Source organism: Bactrocera oleae, chromosome 5 (assembly GCF_042242935.1).
Source record: "Bactrocera oleae isolate idBacOlea1 chromosome 5, idBacOlea1, whole genome shotgun sequence".
NCBI classification, from domain to species: Eukaryota; Metazoa; Arthropoda; class Insecta; order Diptera; family Tephritidae; genus Bactrocera; species Bactrocera oleae.
In genome coordinates this window covers 73,822,996-73,841,150 of record NC_091539.1, presented here as the reverse complement: position 1 = coordinate 73,841,150, position 18,155 = coordinate 73,822,996, and the positions used below count along the sequence as shown (strand labels likewise).

General features: G+C 40.8%; 1 protein-coding gene and 1 long non-coding RNA gene across 5 annotated transcripts in view; one reads left to right on the top strand and one right to left on the bottom strand.

Moving 5' to 3' along the window:
• The window catches only part of Ten-a (tenascin accessory), a 219,474-nt gene extending 210,477 nt beyond the window's left edge, over window positions 1-8,997 (top strand). For all 4 annotated transcript variants that reach the window (XM_036365139.2, XM_036365141.2, XM_036365143.2 and 1 more), the window contains one exon: window positions 138-8,997. In XM_036365139.2, coding sequence (XP_036221032.2) covers window positions 138-4,018 — 3,881 coding nt within the window. In that variant the 3' untranslated portion in view covers window positions 4,019-8,997. The remainder of the gene's footprint in view (window positions 1-137) is intronic.
• The window catches only part of LOC118681284 (uncharacterized), a 76,656-nt gene that overhangs the window by 248 nt on the left and 58,253 nt on the right, over window positions 1-18,155 (bottom strand). The window lies entirely within an intron of this gene.

Genomic DNA, 18,155 nt, shown 5'->3' with positions numbered 1-18,155 from the left:
TCGTGACTTCCACTCTATATTTGCTCTTAATATTTGTTAAAACATTTATAGAAATTTTTAGTAATAAGTTTGCGACGATTTTTACTCTCTCACCACTCCCGCTAATAAATTGTTTTTCATTTTTGTTTCTATTCTAGGTTCTCTTCATGTACTTGCACTTGAGCATTATCTTCCATCGCACGATGAAAATGGCGAATTCCACATTCCCTACCCGCCATCTAGTGAAATTTATGTCTTCAATCGCTACGGCCAACATGTTGCCACAAAGGACCTCACCTCAGGAAAGACACGTTACAGCTTCCTATACTCAAAGAATACTTCCTTTGGTCGACTTTCAACCGTAACCGATGCCTCCGGCAATAAGATTCAATTCCTCCGTGATTACAGTAATGTTGTAAGCTCTATTGAAAATACACAGGATCATAAATCAGAGATACAGATAAACGGAATCGGTATTATGACCAAGCTGAGCGAGAAGGGTCGTCAAGAGATCGAATTGGATTATGACAGTAACACCGGGTTGCTTATGTCACGCTCCTCGGGCGGTGAGACTTACATCTATCAATACGACGAATTCGGACGTGTCACTGGCACTATCTTGCCTAGTGGTGAAATTGTACGCATCACTTCACAGCTTGCCGACAACAAAGGTTTGACCGTTTATGTGCACGCCTCGGTTGAGTCACTTTTCTCTCGCGAACGGGGCGAAACCAACGAACTACTTGTTTTGGGCGGTGTTCGTTCTACCTTTATGAAGAAGGGTGGAGAAAACGCCGATGCTGAAATTAAACCGAATAACACACTTGTTATTCACAGTGCTAATGGTGTGGTTGTTGAATCATCGGCTGTTGCAAGACATCCCCTACTTGAGGCTGCCTTGCCGGTCGAAGCTGAAATGTTGGCAATGTGGTCTCACCAAAGCGTCATTATGGGTGAGGGTTTGACAAACAATATGTACTCTGTGTATAATTTAGTCGGTGATGTGCGAAATCCTCAGCAAACACTCAATCGCGAGATTTGGGTAAACCAATCACGAGTCATTGGAGTCGAGTACGATCAATTTACAAACCGTGAGACATTCTACGATATGAATCGAACTCCTGTTCTCATAGTCGCGTACGATCAATCGGGCTTGCCCAAGTCATATTATCCCACTAATGGATACCCAGTGAACATCACCTACGACCGTTTTAATCGGGTCGAAGGCTGGGCTTGGGGTGCGGCCGAGCTTAAATACTCATACGATCGACATGGTCTACTCTCTGAAATCACCTCACAACAAGACGGCATCATATCATTCGTGTACAATGATTGGAATTTGGTGTCGGAGATCGGTTTGGCCAGCCAACGAAAGTTTGTGCTGCAATACGATGACTCGGGCGGTCTGCGACACGTTTTAATGCCATCCGGTACAAAGCATTCCTTCAGTATGCAGACCTCTATTGGCTTTATTCGTTGCACATACACTCCACCAGGTAGCACACGTGCCTACCTACAGCATTACAGTCATTCAGGTGCCCTACTCCAGACGATATTCCCTGGTGATGGTGCCCGTATCGTATACCGCTACAACTCTGGTGGTCAGCTGGCTGAAATCGTTCATGGCGATGGCAAAAGCGAGTTTATATACAACGATGCTACTGGCATGCCCAGCACTGTCTCGCACACCGAGCGTGAATTAGAGTATCGTTGGGACTTCGAATATACAGGAGGCTTGCTAAGCGAGGAACGCATCGACTATGTCGCAAAGACAGGACTGAGCAACGCTAAGTTTACATACGAGTATGATACCGATTTCCGGGTTATCTCAATTCAAGGTCGTATTGGTGGCCAGAATTTGCCGTCGCAGAATTTCGCCTACAATCAACGCACAGGTCAGCCAAGCTTGATTGGTCAGTTCAAAATCATGCATCCGATGCTGAATCAAACGCAAGTTTACGACGGTACAGGGACTTTCACCCGCACTGTCGACGGGCGCTTCATGACACAGAAAGTCACGTTGTCTATACACCGTCTCGAAGTATTTCGCATGGAGTTCTCATTTGGTATGCATGGACGCATAACGCAGACCCGCACCTACACTCGCAACATGGCCGTCAATACATACACCAATGTTAAGAACTACACTTGGGATTGTGACGGACAGTTAATTGGTGTTGAGGCTCAGGAGCCGTGGGGCTTCCGCTATGACGACAACGGCAATCTTCTCTCATTGACCTACCGTGGCAATACCATCCCAATGGAATACAATACACAAGATCGAATTGTTAAGTTTGGAGAAGGCCAATATAAGTATGACACACGTGGACTTGTTGCTCAGAATGCGCGAGAGGAACGTTTTCACTATAACACACAAGGGTTGTTGGTCCGTGCGACAAAACGTGGTAGGTTCGATGTGCGTTACTATTACGACCACATGAAGCGTTTAACTACCAGAAAGGACAACTTTGGCAATGTTACACAGTTTTTCTACAATAATCAACAACGTCCGTATGAAGTATCACAAATTTACTCACCACGTGATGGCAAACTAATGTCTTTGACGTACGATGACGCAGGTCATCTCATCTATGCGCAAGTTTACCGTCACAAATACTACGTTGCTACAGACCAAAGTGGAACACCGATCATGATCTTCAATCAGTATGGTGAGGATATTCGAGAGATTATGCGTTCACCATTCGGACACATCGTCTATGACTCCAACCCTTATCTATTTTTGCCCATTGACTTTTGCGGCGGTATCTTGGATCCAGTAACAGCACTCGTGCATATGGGCGATGGAAGAGTCTACGATCCACTAATTGGCCAATGGATGTCCCCTAACTGGGAGCATGTATCTGAACGTATCATTACACCAACCAAGATGCATCTCTATCGCTTCAATGGCAATGATCCTATAAACGTGGATCACGATCGCAATTATCCCGCTGACTTCTCTTCATGGATGAAGACTCTTGGTTTCAGTATAAAGAACATGATACCACAACTAACGCGAAACCTTTGGGAGCAACCCTCGCTGTGGGGACGAGCACCGCATAACCCAATTGCGCTTAATATGAAACGCCCTATAGATAATATACCAACCATTGCTGTGGAGAGCGGATTCTTGGCACATCTCAATATTCGTAGGATGTCGAACTTCGAAGATTTATCAGCACCTCCAAAATCGGCTCTCAAGTTCGATGTCATGGATCCTAGTCCACGCAACATCGGTTCGGATACTGAGCCACCATTTGGCAAAGGAATTGTTGTGTCTCGAACCAGCGACGGGCAAGCCATCGTGTCCAGCGTTCCTGCGGCGAATGCCATCTATCGCGATGTCTATACATCAGTCTTCAACCGCTCCAAGCTGCTGCCATTCACATTTGTCGTGCATAATGCCCAGCAGGATTCGTTCTTCTTTGTCAAGGAGGAGGCCTGGCGTGCCAGCGAAGATCGCCAACAACTGAAACGGCTTCAAGGTCAAGTTAATACAACATTCCACGAAAACTCTCGAGAAAATGGCAGCGGAAACAACTATTTGGATGTCAAAATTCACGGAGCTCATGCCATTATCAATCTACGATATGGCACCACAGTGGAGAAAGAAAAACAACGACTCATGCATCACGCTAAGCTGACGGCGGTACGTAAAGCGTGGCACCGCGAGAAGGAAGCACTACGTAATGGTTTGACAACAGCTATAGAATGGAACCAACAGGAGATTGACGAGATACTGAAACAAAGCTATGCGAACAACTACGAGGGTGAGTACATACACGACGTCGCGCTGTACCCTGAACTAGCCGAAGATCCATACAACATAAAGTTCGTAAAGAAAAAAGGCGCAACGGGTGGCGCCGCCGGCGTAGCCAACGCCCGCAAACGACGAAGAAGGGATATACAGGTCATTAGTAATATCGACGAAAAGCTGAGAGTAGCGACGGCGAAAGACACGCTGAGCGTACTCACGAGACGACACCTTCCATTGCGAAAGCTTAATGGCCTACCAAGCAACAGCAACACCGCATGTTAGCCACAGTGATACAACGGGAGAGATGAAGAGGTCACTGAATAAAGAAAATGAGTTTGTGTTAATTTCAAAGAGAAAAAAATATTAGGTAATGATAAGCAGCTGAAACTAGATTACTAACGGGATATACTGACTTGCACGATAAAAAACGTTCAACAAAGCGGGCAAAAGAGCCTTGGTGCAAACTGCCGCTATGTTCGAAGGTGCTTGAAGGCCCGAGCAAACTAATTCGGTTCTATTGTGGAAAATGGAACTCTGTAGAACAAATGCGTAGATTGGTAAATTTACAGTTATGTCGATTATTTATATGGGGTCGACGAAGACGAATTAACGGCATAATAAGATAATGAAATAGTAATATAAATAACAATAAAGTAAATATGTTTTATATGTGTACAGTAGTGAATAAATGCAGAATAAATATATAACTATGCGATAAGATAATTTATGTCCTAACATTAAGAAATAATGTAATAAATATAAAAAGGGGAAATCAAAATTTTACACCTATTCGAATGTAAGCCAACTACAACAACAGAAGCATGTTAGCTGCATTGAAAGCAGGCGAGTTCAGGCATTCAGACACACACGCAAACACACAAACACACTGACGGGGTGTGGTGAAGGTGAGCTGTGAATGTGTAAATGCTTAAACTGAAACATGCAAAGCACTGAGAAATGCCAAACAACAACAACAACAACATACATATTTAACATAAATTAATTTAGAATAATACTTAGCTGAAGCCTGGAGAAATAGGCGAGAGCTCGCTAAATCTAGTAAAAGTGCTGAACTAATTCAATTGTTTTGTATTGAGATCAACCTTGTCCAATAGCTACAGGTTGAACAAGGGCAATTGTCAAGGCAAAAGTGGCAGTAATATGTAGTAAGTTAAAAGTCAAATATCCGAAAATGTCTAAATTGAAGAAAAGAATTTATTATGCTAAAATTATTAGTTAACAATAATTGTATAAGAAATTGATATCGATTGCGTACATGTGTACATAATATTTGTAGAGTTACAAGTGGCTTCAAGGTCCCTTTGACGTCAGCTCCGCTTGCCTTTTTGTTAAAATTATTTGTTATTTTAAGTGCTCGTGCTAAAAGGTTAACATCGACATCACTAACTCCTACGACCGGCGATGAAGGAAAGAAATTGAAACCAATAAAGCAGTATTACAAAACAAGACACGTTTTCATTTCACCAAGAAAGAATGGAAGAAGAGCAAACACTTGTTTGGCTGTGTTGGTTCCGTTTGATTGTTATTTGCATTTCATTTCCGTCGTCATTCAGTGAACAAAAGTGCGTATGTGTGTGTGCATGCCTAGCTATTTCCCAGAGCAAATAAGTTTTCATAATTTTTCTAATTTCTCGCATTTCACAAGATCGATTTCGTGCTTCGGCAGAGACGGCAATGAATTTCCGTCCATGTTTGTGCAAAAGAAAATCGAAAAACCGAAAATGAAACACGTTAAATATGAGAAGGCACAATTCGGCAAGGGCTCCATGTTGCAACACAATGAAAGGTGATTCACCTAACAGTTTCAGCAGGAACTTAAGAAAAACATAGAAAAAGTATAAATTACAAAATGTATTTTCATTGCGTAGCATTATCCTTCCTTCCTTTTGCCATTTCCTTCAGCATAAGGTTGGTGCTTACCGAATTTAGACGCACTGCATTGAAACGATCCAGTAAAAATGTTAAATTTAGTCCAAGTAGAATTTTATATTGTACATATATACGAGTATGCATACACAGAGATTAGAAGTTGGGTGCAAGAGCCTGCAAAAAGGCTGATTTCTGCCAAATGCACTGCAGTCAAGTGACGCACCGCATTCTCAAACTTTTGAGAGGCGACGGCGAGGACGAGGTCGATAGAGAAGGCATTAGACCACAAAAGCGGCAGGCAGTAAGCGACTGAGAGCCATAGTAGAGCGCAGAGAACGCACTTAGCATAAGCAAAGTGAGAATCAAATTATTCTTACTCGTGCATAGTATTATTAATGTGTGTATGTATGTACGTAACAGTGTGTAGCAAGGATAATATAAATATCGGATAAGCCAACAAATTAAATGAAATACAAAAATACACCCAATAGAAGGCAAAGCCCCGCAGAAGATATTAACAGCATTGTTCACCGCCATTGCTGCCCTCGCTGCTGGGGTTGCTTGCACCCCTCAGTCCAATAGTTGAATATATACATATTTATATAGAGCGCGATGGGAACTTATGCATTTATGTATGTGTAGTTAATAGCTGATGAATGCAATTTTTATTAACCGAAAAGTTTACTAGCCACAACAACTACAACAACAATACAAGCACGCCAAGTCTCTCCTATAAAATTAGATATTAACCGCAATTCACGCGTATAAGCCATAAGATTTAGATTTATGTACATGTATGTATATATGTGCTGACTTGCAAGAATTGTATCGTTCAACAGGATTATGTAAGATATTATCTGCTAATGTGTGTATGTATGTATGTATGAATATGAGGGCGAATATCCGTTGCTTATGAGACTAGTACTTTCTAATTTACTACACCTCCTCACCTATGAATAACCCTAAAGTCCTAAAGTACTAAAATTTCAAATTCTCAAACAACAACAACAAAAAAAACAATTGACGCATAATACATACATTTCATTTATGCACAGCTCAAGTAGTGATTATCCTACTTACACTGAAATTATTGTGATAAAAATATGCATTATATTATATTATGCCTGTTTTGCGTGTAACTCGCTGCCTAAGAGCTTTTAGTTTGCATGTGTTTGTTCGAGGCAAAAATATTTCAAAATGTTCGGTTCCCTTTGCCGCTATTTGTGATGCTTTGAGCCTAGATTTTAGTTACGCACATGTGCGCACAACGCAATATGTGCGTGTGTGCATGTGTGTGTTAGTGAGTAAGTGAAAGTGTAAAGTATTGAACCTAAACTAATATCTCCCCTGTTCTGCGCGGAGCCAACACAAATCCTTATACCCTAATTAGTCTTAATTGAAATGTTGTAAATTACCAACGCCAGCCGATCGGCCGAACCGCGAATTGTGCATGAAAAATGCAATTAGCCAGCGTAAGCCGGTTATTCGGATTCAACTCGAACCGATTGCAACAAGCAACCTCTCACCAACGAGGAATTCACGAGCTGGCAATGCTTTGTAAATAGTATTTGGCATAGAATAATTGTAAATGTTAATTAGAATCAGAAATAATTTTTGACATAACACACCACATTTACATACACATAGCCATAGACATATACAAACAGAGTAAACTAAGGATAATATTAATTAGGGCCATGTGCACCAAATATCCTGCAACAAATACATGTGTGTATGTATGTATACTTTAAGAGCTGGGGGTTTTTTTTTTACCAATTGTTCTTATGTCTACAATTCGATAATAATTGGCAACCCGATCCAATAATTGAAAGAGCAGGAGTCAGTTACCTATAAATTTAACGCAAAACGAAAAACTGAAAGCAAAAAACAGAAAATAAAAGACATACAAAAAACGATTAAAATACTCGTATAAAACAGCAAAACAAAATCAAATAGTGGGGAACTTACGTCCCCAAGTTAACTTGGCCACTAGGTGGGTCTCTGTGTACCAAAACGTGCAAGATAGAATAATCCAATAAGATAAAACAAACCGAAAGCAAATGAAAATAAATGAAATGAATTGGAATGCTTAACATCAAACGATCGCGAATGCAATAAAAGAAGGAGAGCCAGTCGTCACAATTTCAGAAGTTTGAGATTTGAACATGCAGAGTTGTGGCGATTGGTTCCCAGCGACCGGCCGGATAGGGCTTCAAACGGGCTTAATGCATAATCAAGCTTAATTCGTGTAACTCATACTCTTAATTGTTGGACTCTGAGTAGCTATGAAATGAACTCGTCCAAACTGTATATATGTAATCCCATGGGAGCGAGTGCGCCTGCGCCGCCAACTCCAATTAGAAATAATAGCAGAAAATATTCAAACTAAACAAAAACTATTGTATTTTTAGAAGAAGGACAACTAATTAAGAAGCAGTTGAAAACTAAAAGAAAATTTAAGAAACAGGGAATCAATTCGAAATAGTTTATGAAATATAGTTTGACACGGCGAAATCAGCGCCAAGTGGATAAAATTTTTTAGTGATAAGGGACTGAAAACCAAGCGGAAACAAAAATTGGGAAAAGACAAAATAAATGCTTACAATGGGAAGAATTTATAAGCATAAAAATATAGAGAAAACTGAATGTGCGATATAAATATGATAAGGGCAAATGCCGCTGAGCAAGAGAAGTATGATATTTAAAAGTATTTACCATATGAACTAATATATACAGATGCATATATGTATAGTGAGCAGCAGAGGATTTAATGTATGAGATAAGTAGATGTCAAGGCGGACGTATTTATATAGTGCATAGATATGTATGTACACCAAAAGATATGTTTGCGCAAAACCTTATCCTTCCCCTAATTTAAGTCCTTCTCCCCTCTCATTCCTGGCAACTCCAACCTTAGTTGAACAGGAAGCAGTAAAGAAGAATATTCAGAATTACAACTACACCAACAATTAGGGTGCGCATATGCACCCTCTCAGCATAACTGTACATGTGCATACATATTTGTGGCTAAAGCAAAGTTGAAAGGAATGCAAACGCAACATCTCGAAAACCACAATGAACACGCATTTCTATGTAATAAATTGAACGTCTGATGCTGCCCCATAAACGATTTCCACAAGCGAAAGCGAATTTGTCACGATCTAAGCATAAATGATTTACGTTAAGTTAATAAAGTTAATTATAAGCTAATAACTATACATTAAAAGAGTATATATTATTTAAAATGATGCATTTTAAGCAAAAGCGAATATGAAAACAACAAAGATTACACTGAGGATATCAAGGGTCTATAAACGTAAATAAATGATATAAATAAAATTACAAAAACATAAAACTCATGTATGAAACCATACGAGACTTTTACTGCGGGCGGGTCGAAACCTTCCAGTTCTTTCGATGATAACTGTAAAATGGGCTCCACAAAAAATAGCCTCAGAGAGTTTAAGTTGGTTTTACAGACCGCTAAGGTTCTGTACCTGTTGGGGTAATCCAAATTGTTCTTTGACCAATTGCCCTCACGCGGTCCAGTTTGTACCCTTTAGTTAATAAGAAGACAAATCATCTCAATATAACACTACCTTTAGTATAATCTTTGACAAGTGAGAAGTTTCAAGAACTGGCCAATGAACTCGCGTTGGTTTCACATATCGGTGATATTTTTACTATCCTTCTACCTTCCTTTGGCATTTTGTTCAGCATTAAAAGATAAAATCAAAACTTAGCAGCAACGGAACTGAACGTCGAACATCGGACGTTTAAATCTCGCTCTGACCGATGTTCGTATTTTATTATTCGAAACTACACAAGAGCCCCTGATATATGTATTTGACAAACGCTCTTCAAATGAAAATCGTAAATAGAAAGATAGAAAGTCTCTCCTGGCTCTGTTGGTTCGCCCAGTCCAATTCTATATAATGAAATGTGCATTATCCAATAAAAATTTATAACAATTCCGCAAAGATGCCAACACAACAAATGCACCATACACACACACAGACATAAACAATAAACATGTGTGCACAACAACACTCGCTTTACATTGAGGGCACCACTCCCCCAACTTCACACAGCACAACTTCAGACTAACATTGTGTGGACGGCCGAGTGGGCCGAAGGCGGACGAGCAATATTAGAAACTAGAACAAAGCGGAGGCAGGGATTGCTGTGACGCTGTCTTTGGCACACAGAGTCAAGTCCCCGCCGGAACGCTGCTTTGGTGCGCGCGTGCAGCTGAATCACAGTCGTTACGCGAATGAAATTTCATGTGGCCGGCTATAATATGTATATATATAATATATGTATGTAGGTATATACCTACCCAGCAGGAAAATAAGATCTAATCGTGCATAACTTCAGTTCAGAATCATCCCGCTTCGGTCTAACTCGTTGAAGAGCGTGAATGCATAAAGTGTTCGCATTTTTAACTGGATAAAATTTAATATTGGAGCAAAATAATTAAATTATTTATATAATTTAAAGTGATTAACTAATAGCGCTTTAAGGACTACCAAAGCAAGTAATACATACAAAGACTTATCAGCATTTGAAGCACGACCTCAAAATTGGCACTTCGCACCACAATGCATCGCGCAATTCCACGAATATTTGTATGGATCAGCGAATTAAAGCGAAAGTCTTCGTTAGTGATTAGTCGAAGCTCAACTGGTTTTGTACCAGTGCATTTCCTACACGGTTTGTATTTGTATTTAAAAGCGTCAGTGTGTGTTGTGATTTGCGGTGGTGCTATAATAACCATAAAATCTGCTTTGCTTTTACATAAATTAAATGACCAAAAAATTATATCTAACGACACTTTTCGTCTGCCAATAAAAGCAAGCCACTTCTCATGGCAGGCGAGAGTGAAAAGCGTTGGGCAGCTTAAGAACGCATTAAATTCATATTTTTATAGAAGTTAAATGGAGTTTACGAGTAAGCGTTGCTCGTTTCTATATAGTACATGTCTGCGACCAATGATTCTCAGCTGTGAGAGGTTATGACACACATGTTTATACAAACTCAGTAGGAAAGGATATGTTGATACAGCTTTCGTAGCAGAATCACTTCTCGGTATGTTTGAGTTGTGCCGTTAAATTCCCTTCCATGTGAATTCAGCATTTAAACGGAATAAGCACTTTCACTTTATTTAACTTTACCGACTTGATTAATTTTAGTCGTCAAACTCAATTTTGGCGAATAAAATACCCATTTCGTGCAGCTTTTGAAGACGTTTCCAAGCAAGACCTTGGACATCATTGTCAAACGTATCGAGAAAAAGACCGATGCTGTTCCCTAAGAAGCTGTTACTGTGCAGTTATGCGGTGCACGGCTGGGTGGGCGTACATATGTATGCTTTATGTTACAGTGTGACTAAGTATGCAATCCGTAGGCGAAAGCAGGACACCAGCACATTGTTTATGCGCTCGTAAATCCACTTGATGCATTAAATTGTTACTGTCGCCATTGTTGTTGCACCGCCAACTCTGCTTGTTGCTGCAACATATTTTCTTAATGAAAATTTTACGATTTAATTTTTTCTACCAAGCGCTCGCTCTTACCACTGGCACTGTTGCATTTGATGCACGGCAGTTACGCACAAAATCCATTTCGAACATATCATGCCCACTCATTCACAGAGTCCACCCAATGTTGGTGGCAGCCACTCGTACCCCGCCACACTCCATGGCAGTGAAGCGTCCTGTGGCAGTGACAATTTTGCAGAACTCACGTTTCCGCCAACGACAGAAATGATTGTGATTTTTTGACACCACAAAATATGGCGACCACGATGCGGCCGCCAGGGGAACCTTGCGACGTAAAAACGGAGGGACGCTGCAGTGGTGTGATACGACTTATGTACATAATAGTGTTGCAATATTTTTATCGCGCTATTGCTCTTTTCATTTGATGATTACGCTCTCCTCCCTTTGCATGCGGCGAGGCATTAAAACGGAATTACGACACACATTTCGTTAGCAAGTATTAAATTAATGCAAGATTCGGCTTGTTCCATTCGTAGTCCGAATTGCCCTTGTTCTAGCCACAAGTGAGCGGGGATGGTGGCGTGCGATGTAAGGCATCGTGCGGCGGCGGCGAAGCCATGTGTGACGAACATGATATTCTCGTTAGATTGGGAATTACGTCGTTAATCTCAACATAAAATATCAATTCGATGCTGAAAGTAATTAAGGCAGTTCGCAACTAATTTCTCATTAAAACGAGCAAATATTTTTATGACCGAAAGCATTTCAAATTGTCTGCTAAACAAATATTTCATTAGCATTTGCGTCGATAAATGGATATTTGCCTTACAGCGAGCATACTGAGTTGATTGTTTTGTGGCAAGTAATTTATGTACTTCAATTTTTGTATATTCTAGGGAATAAAACATGGCGGCACTTTGAAACACATATGTTTGTTGAAAGGCGTGTGGAAAATATTTGCGAACTTACTTGTATATACATAGTAATGTGTGTGTGTAGACTGCCTCGAAAAGATTCCTTATAAGAAGAACCTCGGAATTAGTGGTCAAGTGCCTTAAAATGGGCAACATCGCCAAAAACTGCAAAAATGCTGGAAAAAACGGCGAATTAAAGCAACATGCAGGCACTTGGGCTCTTAATCCCCAACATAACTGGCGGAACCGCGCCGACAACGCGTGATGAGAAACACTTTCATGTTCGCCAACAAAAGTTAAGTCATCTAATTTTTCTTAAAGTGCTGCACAATACCCAAAACAACATAACTAACTAAAAACAAGAATAAAAGTTAATTTCGGTTGTACCGAAGCCACTGTAATACCCTTCATAAAAACAAAAGAATCCTTACAAGAATTTAATTCCGATCGTTCAGTTTGCGTGGTAGCTATATGCTATCGACATCGTGGTTCCGACAAATGAGCAGCTCAAAAACTGAGGGACTAGTTCGCGTATATACAGTCGGACGGACGGACGGACGAACAGACAAGCGGACATGGCTAAATCGACTTAGCTCGTCATGCTGATCATTGATATATGTATATATTTTGTAGGGTCTCCGACGTTTCTTTCTGGGTTACAAACTTCATGGAAAACTTAATATACCCTGTTCAGGGCATAATAATAAATATTTGAAAAACTTATGTTTGTATAAGAGTCCTCATCGGTGCTCCAGGACGGCAGTTCATTTTCGGGATGGCAAAGCATGTTCTTGCCCAGTATTCTGGTGAAAGAAGCAACGCACAAAATGTGCAACTTTTAATTAATGCTCCATAGAACTCTGTAAGGAAATGAGGGCACCAAACCGGGATGAAGAGAGGCTTAAGCACACAACAGAACACCACTAGCAAAGCGACCAACGACAAATGACAAAAACTCAACAGACACATAATTCGCTTCTTACGCAACGCGTACCCCGCCTTACTGACCCTTTCACAGTAGCCCACCCCTCCCGTAACCTCACCACGATGACACAAAGCGTCGCTTGTGCAGAACTTTCGCACATCCGAACAGTTTTTCTGGCGCTTCTGCTTGGATGACCCGAGAAGTAAAGGGATGGAATAACCTGACAACACGTTGGCAATTTGAAGCCGAAATAGCAGAAGGTTGACGCTTTTTGCCAGTCATCTCTCTTGTTGGTGAGTGTTTCATTTTTTCTTAACTCCACTTCACTGTGGCGCGAGTCGTTTGGTGAAAGTTTGTGTCAAACAGGCAGCCAAGCAACCACTCAGTCACTTTGTGGTGACCTGATGGTTCGAGGGATTGGCGATATGTGTCTGCACTCCGTGCCCGAAACGCACGTACTCACACACATTTATACACACAGGCAGCGAAGCCTCTGCAAATAAAGACATGCCTAGTGTCACAATGATGAGACAATGAAAAGGATACCCGAAAATTAAGCACCGTTGACGCCATCACTTTTGCCCTCTTCACTTTGAGTTATTTTTCTTTTAAATTACCGTGGCTTTATTCCATATTTTTATACTCTCGCAACCTGTTGCTACAGAGTATAATAGTTTTGTTCACCTAACGGTTGTTTGTATCACCTAAAACTAATCGAGTTAGATATAGGGTTATATATATATAAATGATCAGGATGAAGAGACGAGTTGAAATCCGGGTGACTGTCTGTCCGTCCGTCCGTCCGTGCAAGCTCTAACTTGAGTAAAAATTGAGATATCTTTATGAAACTTGGTAGACATGTTTCTTGGTACCGTGAGACGGTTGGTATTGCAGATGGGCGTAATCGGACCACGGCCACGCCCACAAAACGCCATTAATCAAAAACAAATAACTTGCCATAACTAAGCTCCGCAATAAGATACAAGACTGTTATTTGGCACACAGGATCACATTAGGAAGGGGCATCTGCAGTTAAAACTTTTTTTTAAAAAGTGGGCGTGGTCCCGCCTCTAATAGGTTTAATGTGCATATCTCCTAAACCGCTAATGCTATAATAACAAAATTCACTAGAAGCAAATGTTTTTAGCACTTCTATTGACGGTGTGAAAATAGTTGAAATCGGGTGTCAACTCCGCCCACTCCCCATATAACGGTACTGTTAAAAACTACTAAAAGCGCGATAAATCAAGCACTAAACACGCCAGAGACATTAAATTTTATCTCTGAGATGGTATAAATTGGCTTTATAGGAACTGCGTTCAAAATTAGACAGTGGGCGTGGCAAAGCCCACTTTTAGATGAAAACCCATATCTTGAAATCTGCTGCACCGATTTCAACCAAATTCGGTGCATAACGTTCTTCTCATGTCATAGTGCGAAAATGGGCGAAATCGGACTACAACCACGCTTACTTCCCATGTAACACCTTTTTTAATTCCATCTGATTCTTTCACTTTCCACTATGCAAATCAGGTAACAATGATTATATCGGGGTAAAACTTTGCGTGAATAATGCAATTAAAGTATGCCACCTTGCGGCCAAAAATTGTCTAAATCGAACCAAAACTGTTCAAACCTCTAAGTACTAAATATGTGGACTCCAGTGCCTATAGTTGACCTTCTACCGAAAATATCAGTCAATCCACAAAGAAATCTCAAACGAGTATACCATTTGACTTTGCGAGAGTGTAAAATGTTCGGTTACATCCGAACTTAGCCCTTCCTTACTTGTTTATTCTTATTTTCATTTTGACGCTATTCCCCTTAAAAGTATGCGTGGGCACTTCTGAGACGTTTGCCTTTTTGCCAGTGAAAACAAAATAATCGTGAAATGACAACGGGAACATAGAGCGCTCGCATCGTTTTCATCTGGATCTCTGCTTCCCTGTGATGGCAATAAATGCTGCTCAATTAAGCAAAATTATCACCTCATCCCACGCGAGTGTGGGGCGACAGAGTTAAAAATAAAAATGTGTTGGCAGTGTTAATGGGCAACACATTTCACAAACCTTTGCGGCAGCTAGATAGCCCTTTTAGCAGCTTACATATTGGTAAGCATATGAACTGTTTTACTCTCTTCAGAGGACTGGCCTTCTTTTTCCTCCCAATTGTAGTGCGCCCTTGAGGAACGGGGAGCACCAAAATTTTGTTTGAGTACACCCACAACTCACTCTTAATTAGTTTTCGGAGCTACTCGTAAATCCATGTTGCAATAACTACTTGCACGAGTATGCAAATGTTGTTTACAACTCTAACGAACACTCGGTAATTTAGCACACCTCACCCCTCTTTTTTTCCATTTTCTTAATTGTATGGTTTGAAGCAAATATTAGGGCATCCATCTACTGCTTAGCCGAATACGACGACGAACCGAAACAAGATTTTTGTAAGTGCTAGTGGGCTTACTCCAATAATGCTCCAATTATAATATATCAGGTCAAATTTTTGAGACGAATGTATAGAAGTTTAGAGTCTTCACCACATGATATCTGAATGATTGCAGATGGAACTCAATTAAACCACACCTCCTTTTGTTTTCCACAACGAGGGGATTCTGCGGAAATCTTGCTAAGTTGGTAGTTATCGACCAGTGACTTAAAATAACCGAAGAAAGTCAATGAGGCGGATAACTTAGCAAATACGACGAGGTGAAAGGACCGGCAGGTTCGCGAATAAGCGCCACGTTCAGAAGCTTTTTACATCCATTACCACGCTTCGTTTGCGTCTATAAAATCCCACTCTGCTACTGGCACATTTTAAACACTTTACGACAACAGCAACAGCAACATTAAAGCGAGCACAACTCCATCATAACCAACATATTACCAGAAGGGAAGTGCCAATCGCCCAGCGAACGCATTTGTCAAATGTCGAAAAATATTTTTTCGACGAGTAGATGGAGCATAAACAACAACATACGGATTTATTTGGCCACATTTGTACGTACGTGAGCGTATGTGCGTTTGTGTGTGCATAAAGAGTGCCTTTTTGAATTGGTACGCTTCATTGACGTACTTTAGCGAATATTTTTACTTTTGTCGAGCCATTTTTATGCCGTTTCCCGACGAAGATTTACGTCAAAAACGAACATAAAAACAAATTCAAAACGCACTCAATCACACATGCAAAAATGACCGCATACGTCCATGTTCGTCGACGCCAATAACGAAAGAGTTGGAAATCGCTCTCAGTCTGGAACAGTAGCTTGCTGGCGAAGGCCTCCTCGGCGATCGACGTGAGTCATAAGAAAAACCATTGTTCTTTCGCTTCGCTACCTCGACTCAATTTGCCGCATATAATTGGACAACAACCGCACATACATATGTATGTTTGTTGTGACATTCAGATTTGTTGTTATTGTAAGGAAACAGAATGCATGCTTTAGATTTGCCTAACCGACGGCTAATTTTGCCCTTATTATTAAATTTTGCAGCGGAAAATCTTGGCCTCTTCGCAATAGGGATGCACGAGTGGGCGAACTCCGCATACTGCTCATTTAAACTTTCCCCTTTGTTCCTCGAATTTCTTGATACGATATTTTTCAAAGAGTACTCTTACGCTAAGCCGCCAGCAGCAATACTTTTAGCGTTAAAATCTCGTTAATTGAAGAAACGAGTCAACCTTAATTGAGGAAACGGTGTAACGGTAACTGTAAATGAGCACCGTTATTTAAAGATGTTGAATGAATTTATAACCTGCGTGGAAGACGCATCCCTTTCAATAGCGTTTGGTTTCAGTAAGATGGAGCAACTGCACACATAGCCAGACCGGTTATTGCGGAGCTCCAACGAAAATTTGAAAACAAATTAATATCAAGAAACTACACTTTTCGCTGGCCCCCAAGGTCTCCTGACCTGACTGCACCAGACTTTTTTTAAAGAGTTATGTCAAGCAAGAGGTGAACAAAACAAAACCCAGAAATCTGACTGAATCGAAGCAGTCCATTAAATCGATAATTGAGGCAATCCCGACTTCAACCCCTTCAGGCCGCAATGAATAATTTTCTAATTAGGTGTCGCATATACCATTTTTGAGTATTTTTGAGGTATTACGTTACGACAAAGGCACTACCTTTAAACTTCGACTCCAATATCTAAATATATAGTTTTTTCTATTTGCGCTTTCTTCGAGGAAAACAATGACAGTTGGTGCTAAATAGTTTGTAAGAGAGAAGTGCTTGGAGTTGGAAGCCCCTTCCATTCTCCGTTAATAATTCACACACTTCCATGAAACTAAATTTATGTCAAGCAGTCTTGAAGAAAGCTTCTTCATATGACATGCTAATGCACTGAACTTTGGAAAACTATTTGTCAAGCCGAATAAATGCTAACATAAGCCGCTTACCATATCCAAACAGCAAATCCGCCATTAACGCCGAGTAAACACTTTCAAAAGTCATCTCCGCAAACAAATTCAAAGTACTCAAACAGATTACGCTCCACCGTCCATACAAACAGGCAAATGTGAAAGCAATCACCATTTGTATAAAATATTTCTCTCCGCTTCGCACAAGCAGCCTGTGATGTGGCAGCAGCCTTGACATGCAGATTGGCCAGCGGCGAGCAAAGGATGGACATAAGAAGCTTTTCTTGGGACACTTTTAGTCAGAGCACGCTAGTATCGCAGGTAATCCGTGAGCTTACCACGTGTACCTGTATTTGTTACATTCGCGATCAGCAAACCTGCAACAGCCAGCAGCCATCTAATTTGTACAAACAAATTCGCATGTGAACCCAGGCAAATCTATGCAAGTGCGAAATACCTGTAGTACTTAGGGGTAGGCAAGCTGTCCAGGGCAGTCGGGTGATATCGGTAATATAAGGGGATGCATCTCCATGTTGCATTTTAAGCGAGAGCCATTGCAGTGGCTCATGAGCTCACTTGAGTGGTGCATCTGTGTCTTGTATTGCATTCAAAATAGAGGGCGGCGGACGAAGAAGGGCTTTGGAATTGTCAATGAAATGCAAACTGCAGCTTCTTTCAACAGCAAAAATATTTCCTGCGCAAACGTCGAGCACTGAGTAAGCGAATGCATTACGGCGACACATTCAAAGGCCATAAAAACCGAATGTTTAATTCATCAGCGGCACTCTTACAACGCCGTCTTTCCTATTCCTTTGCTGTCCGCT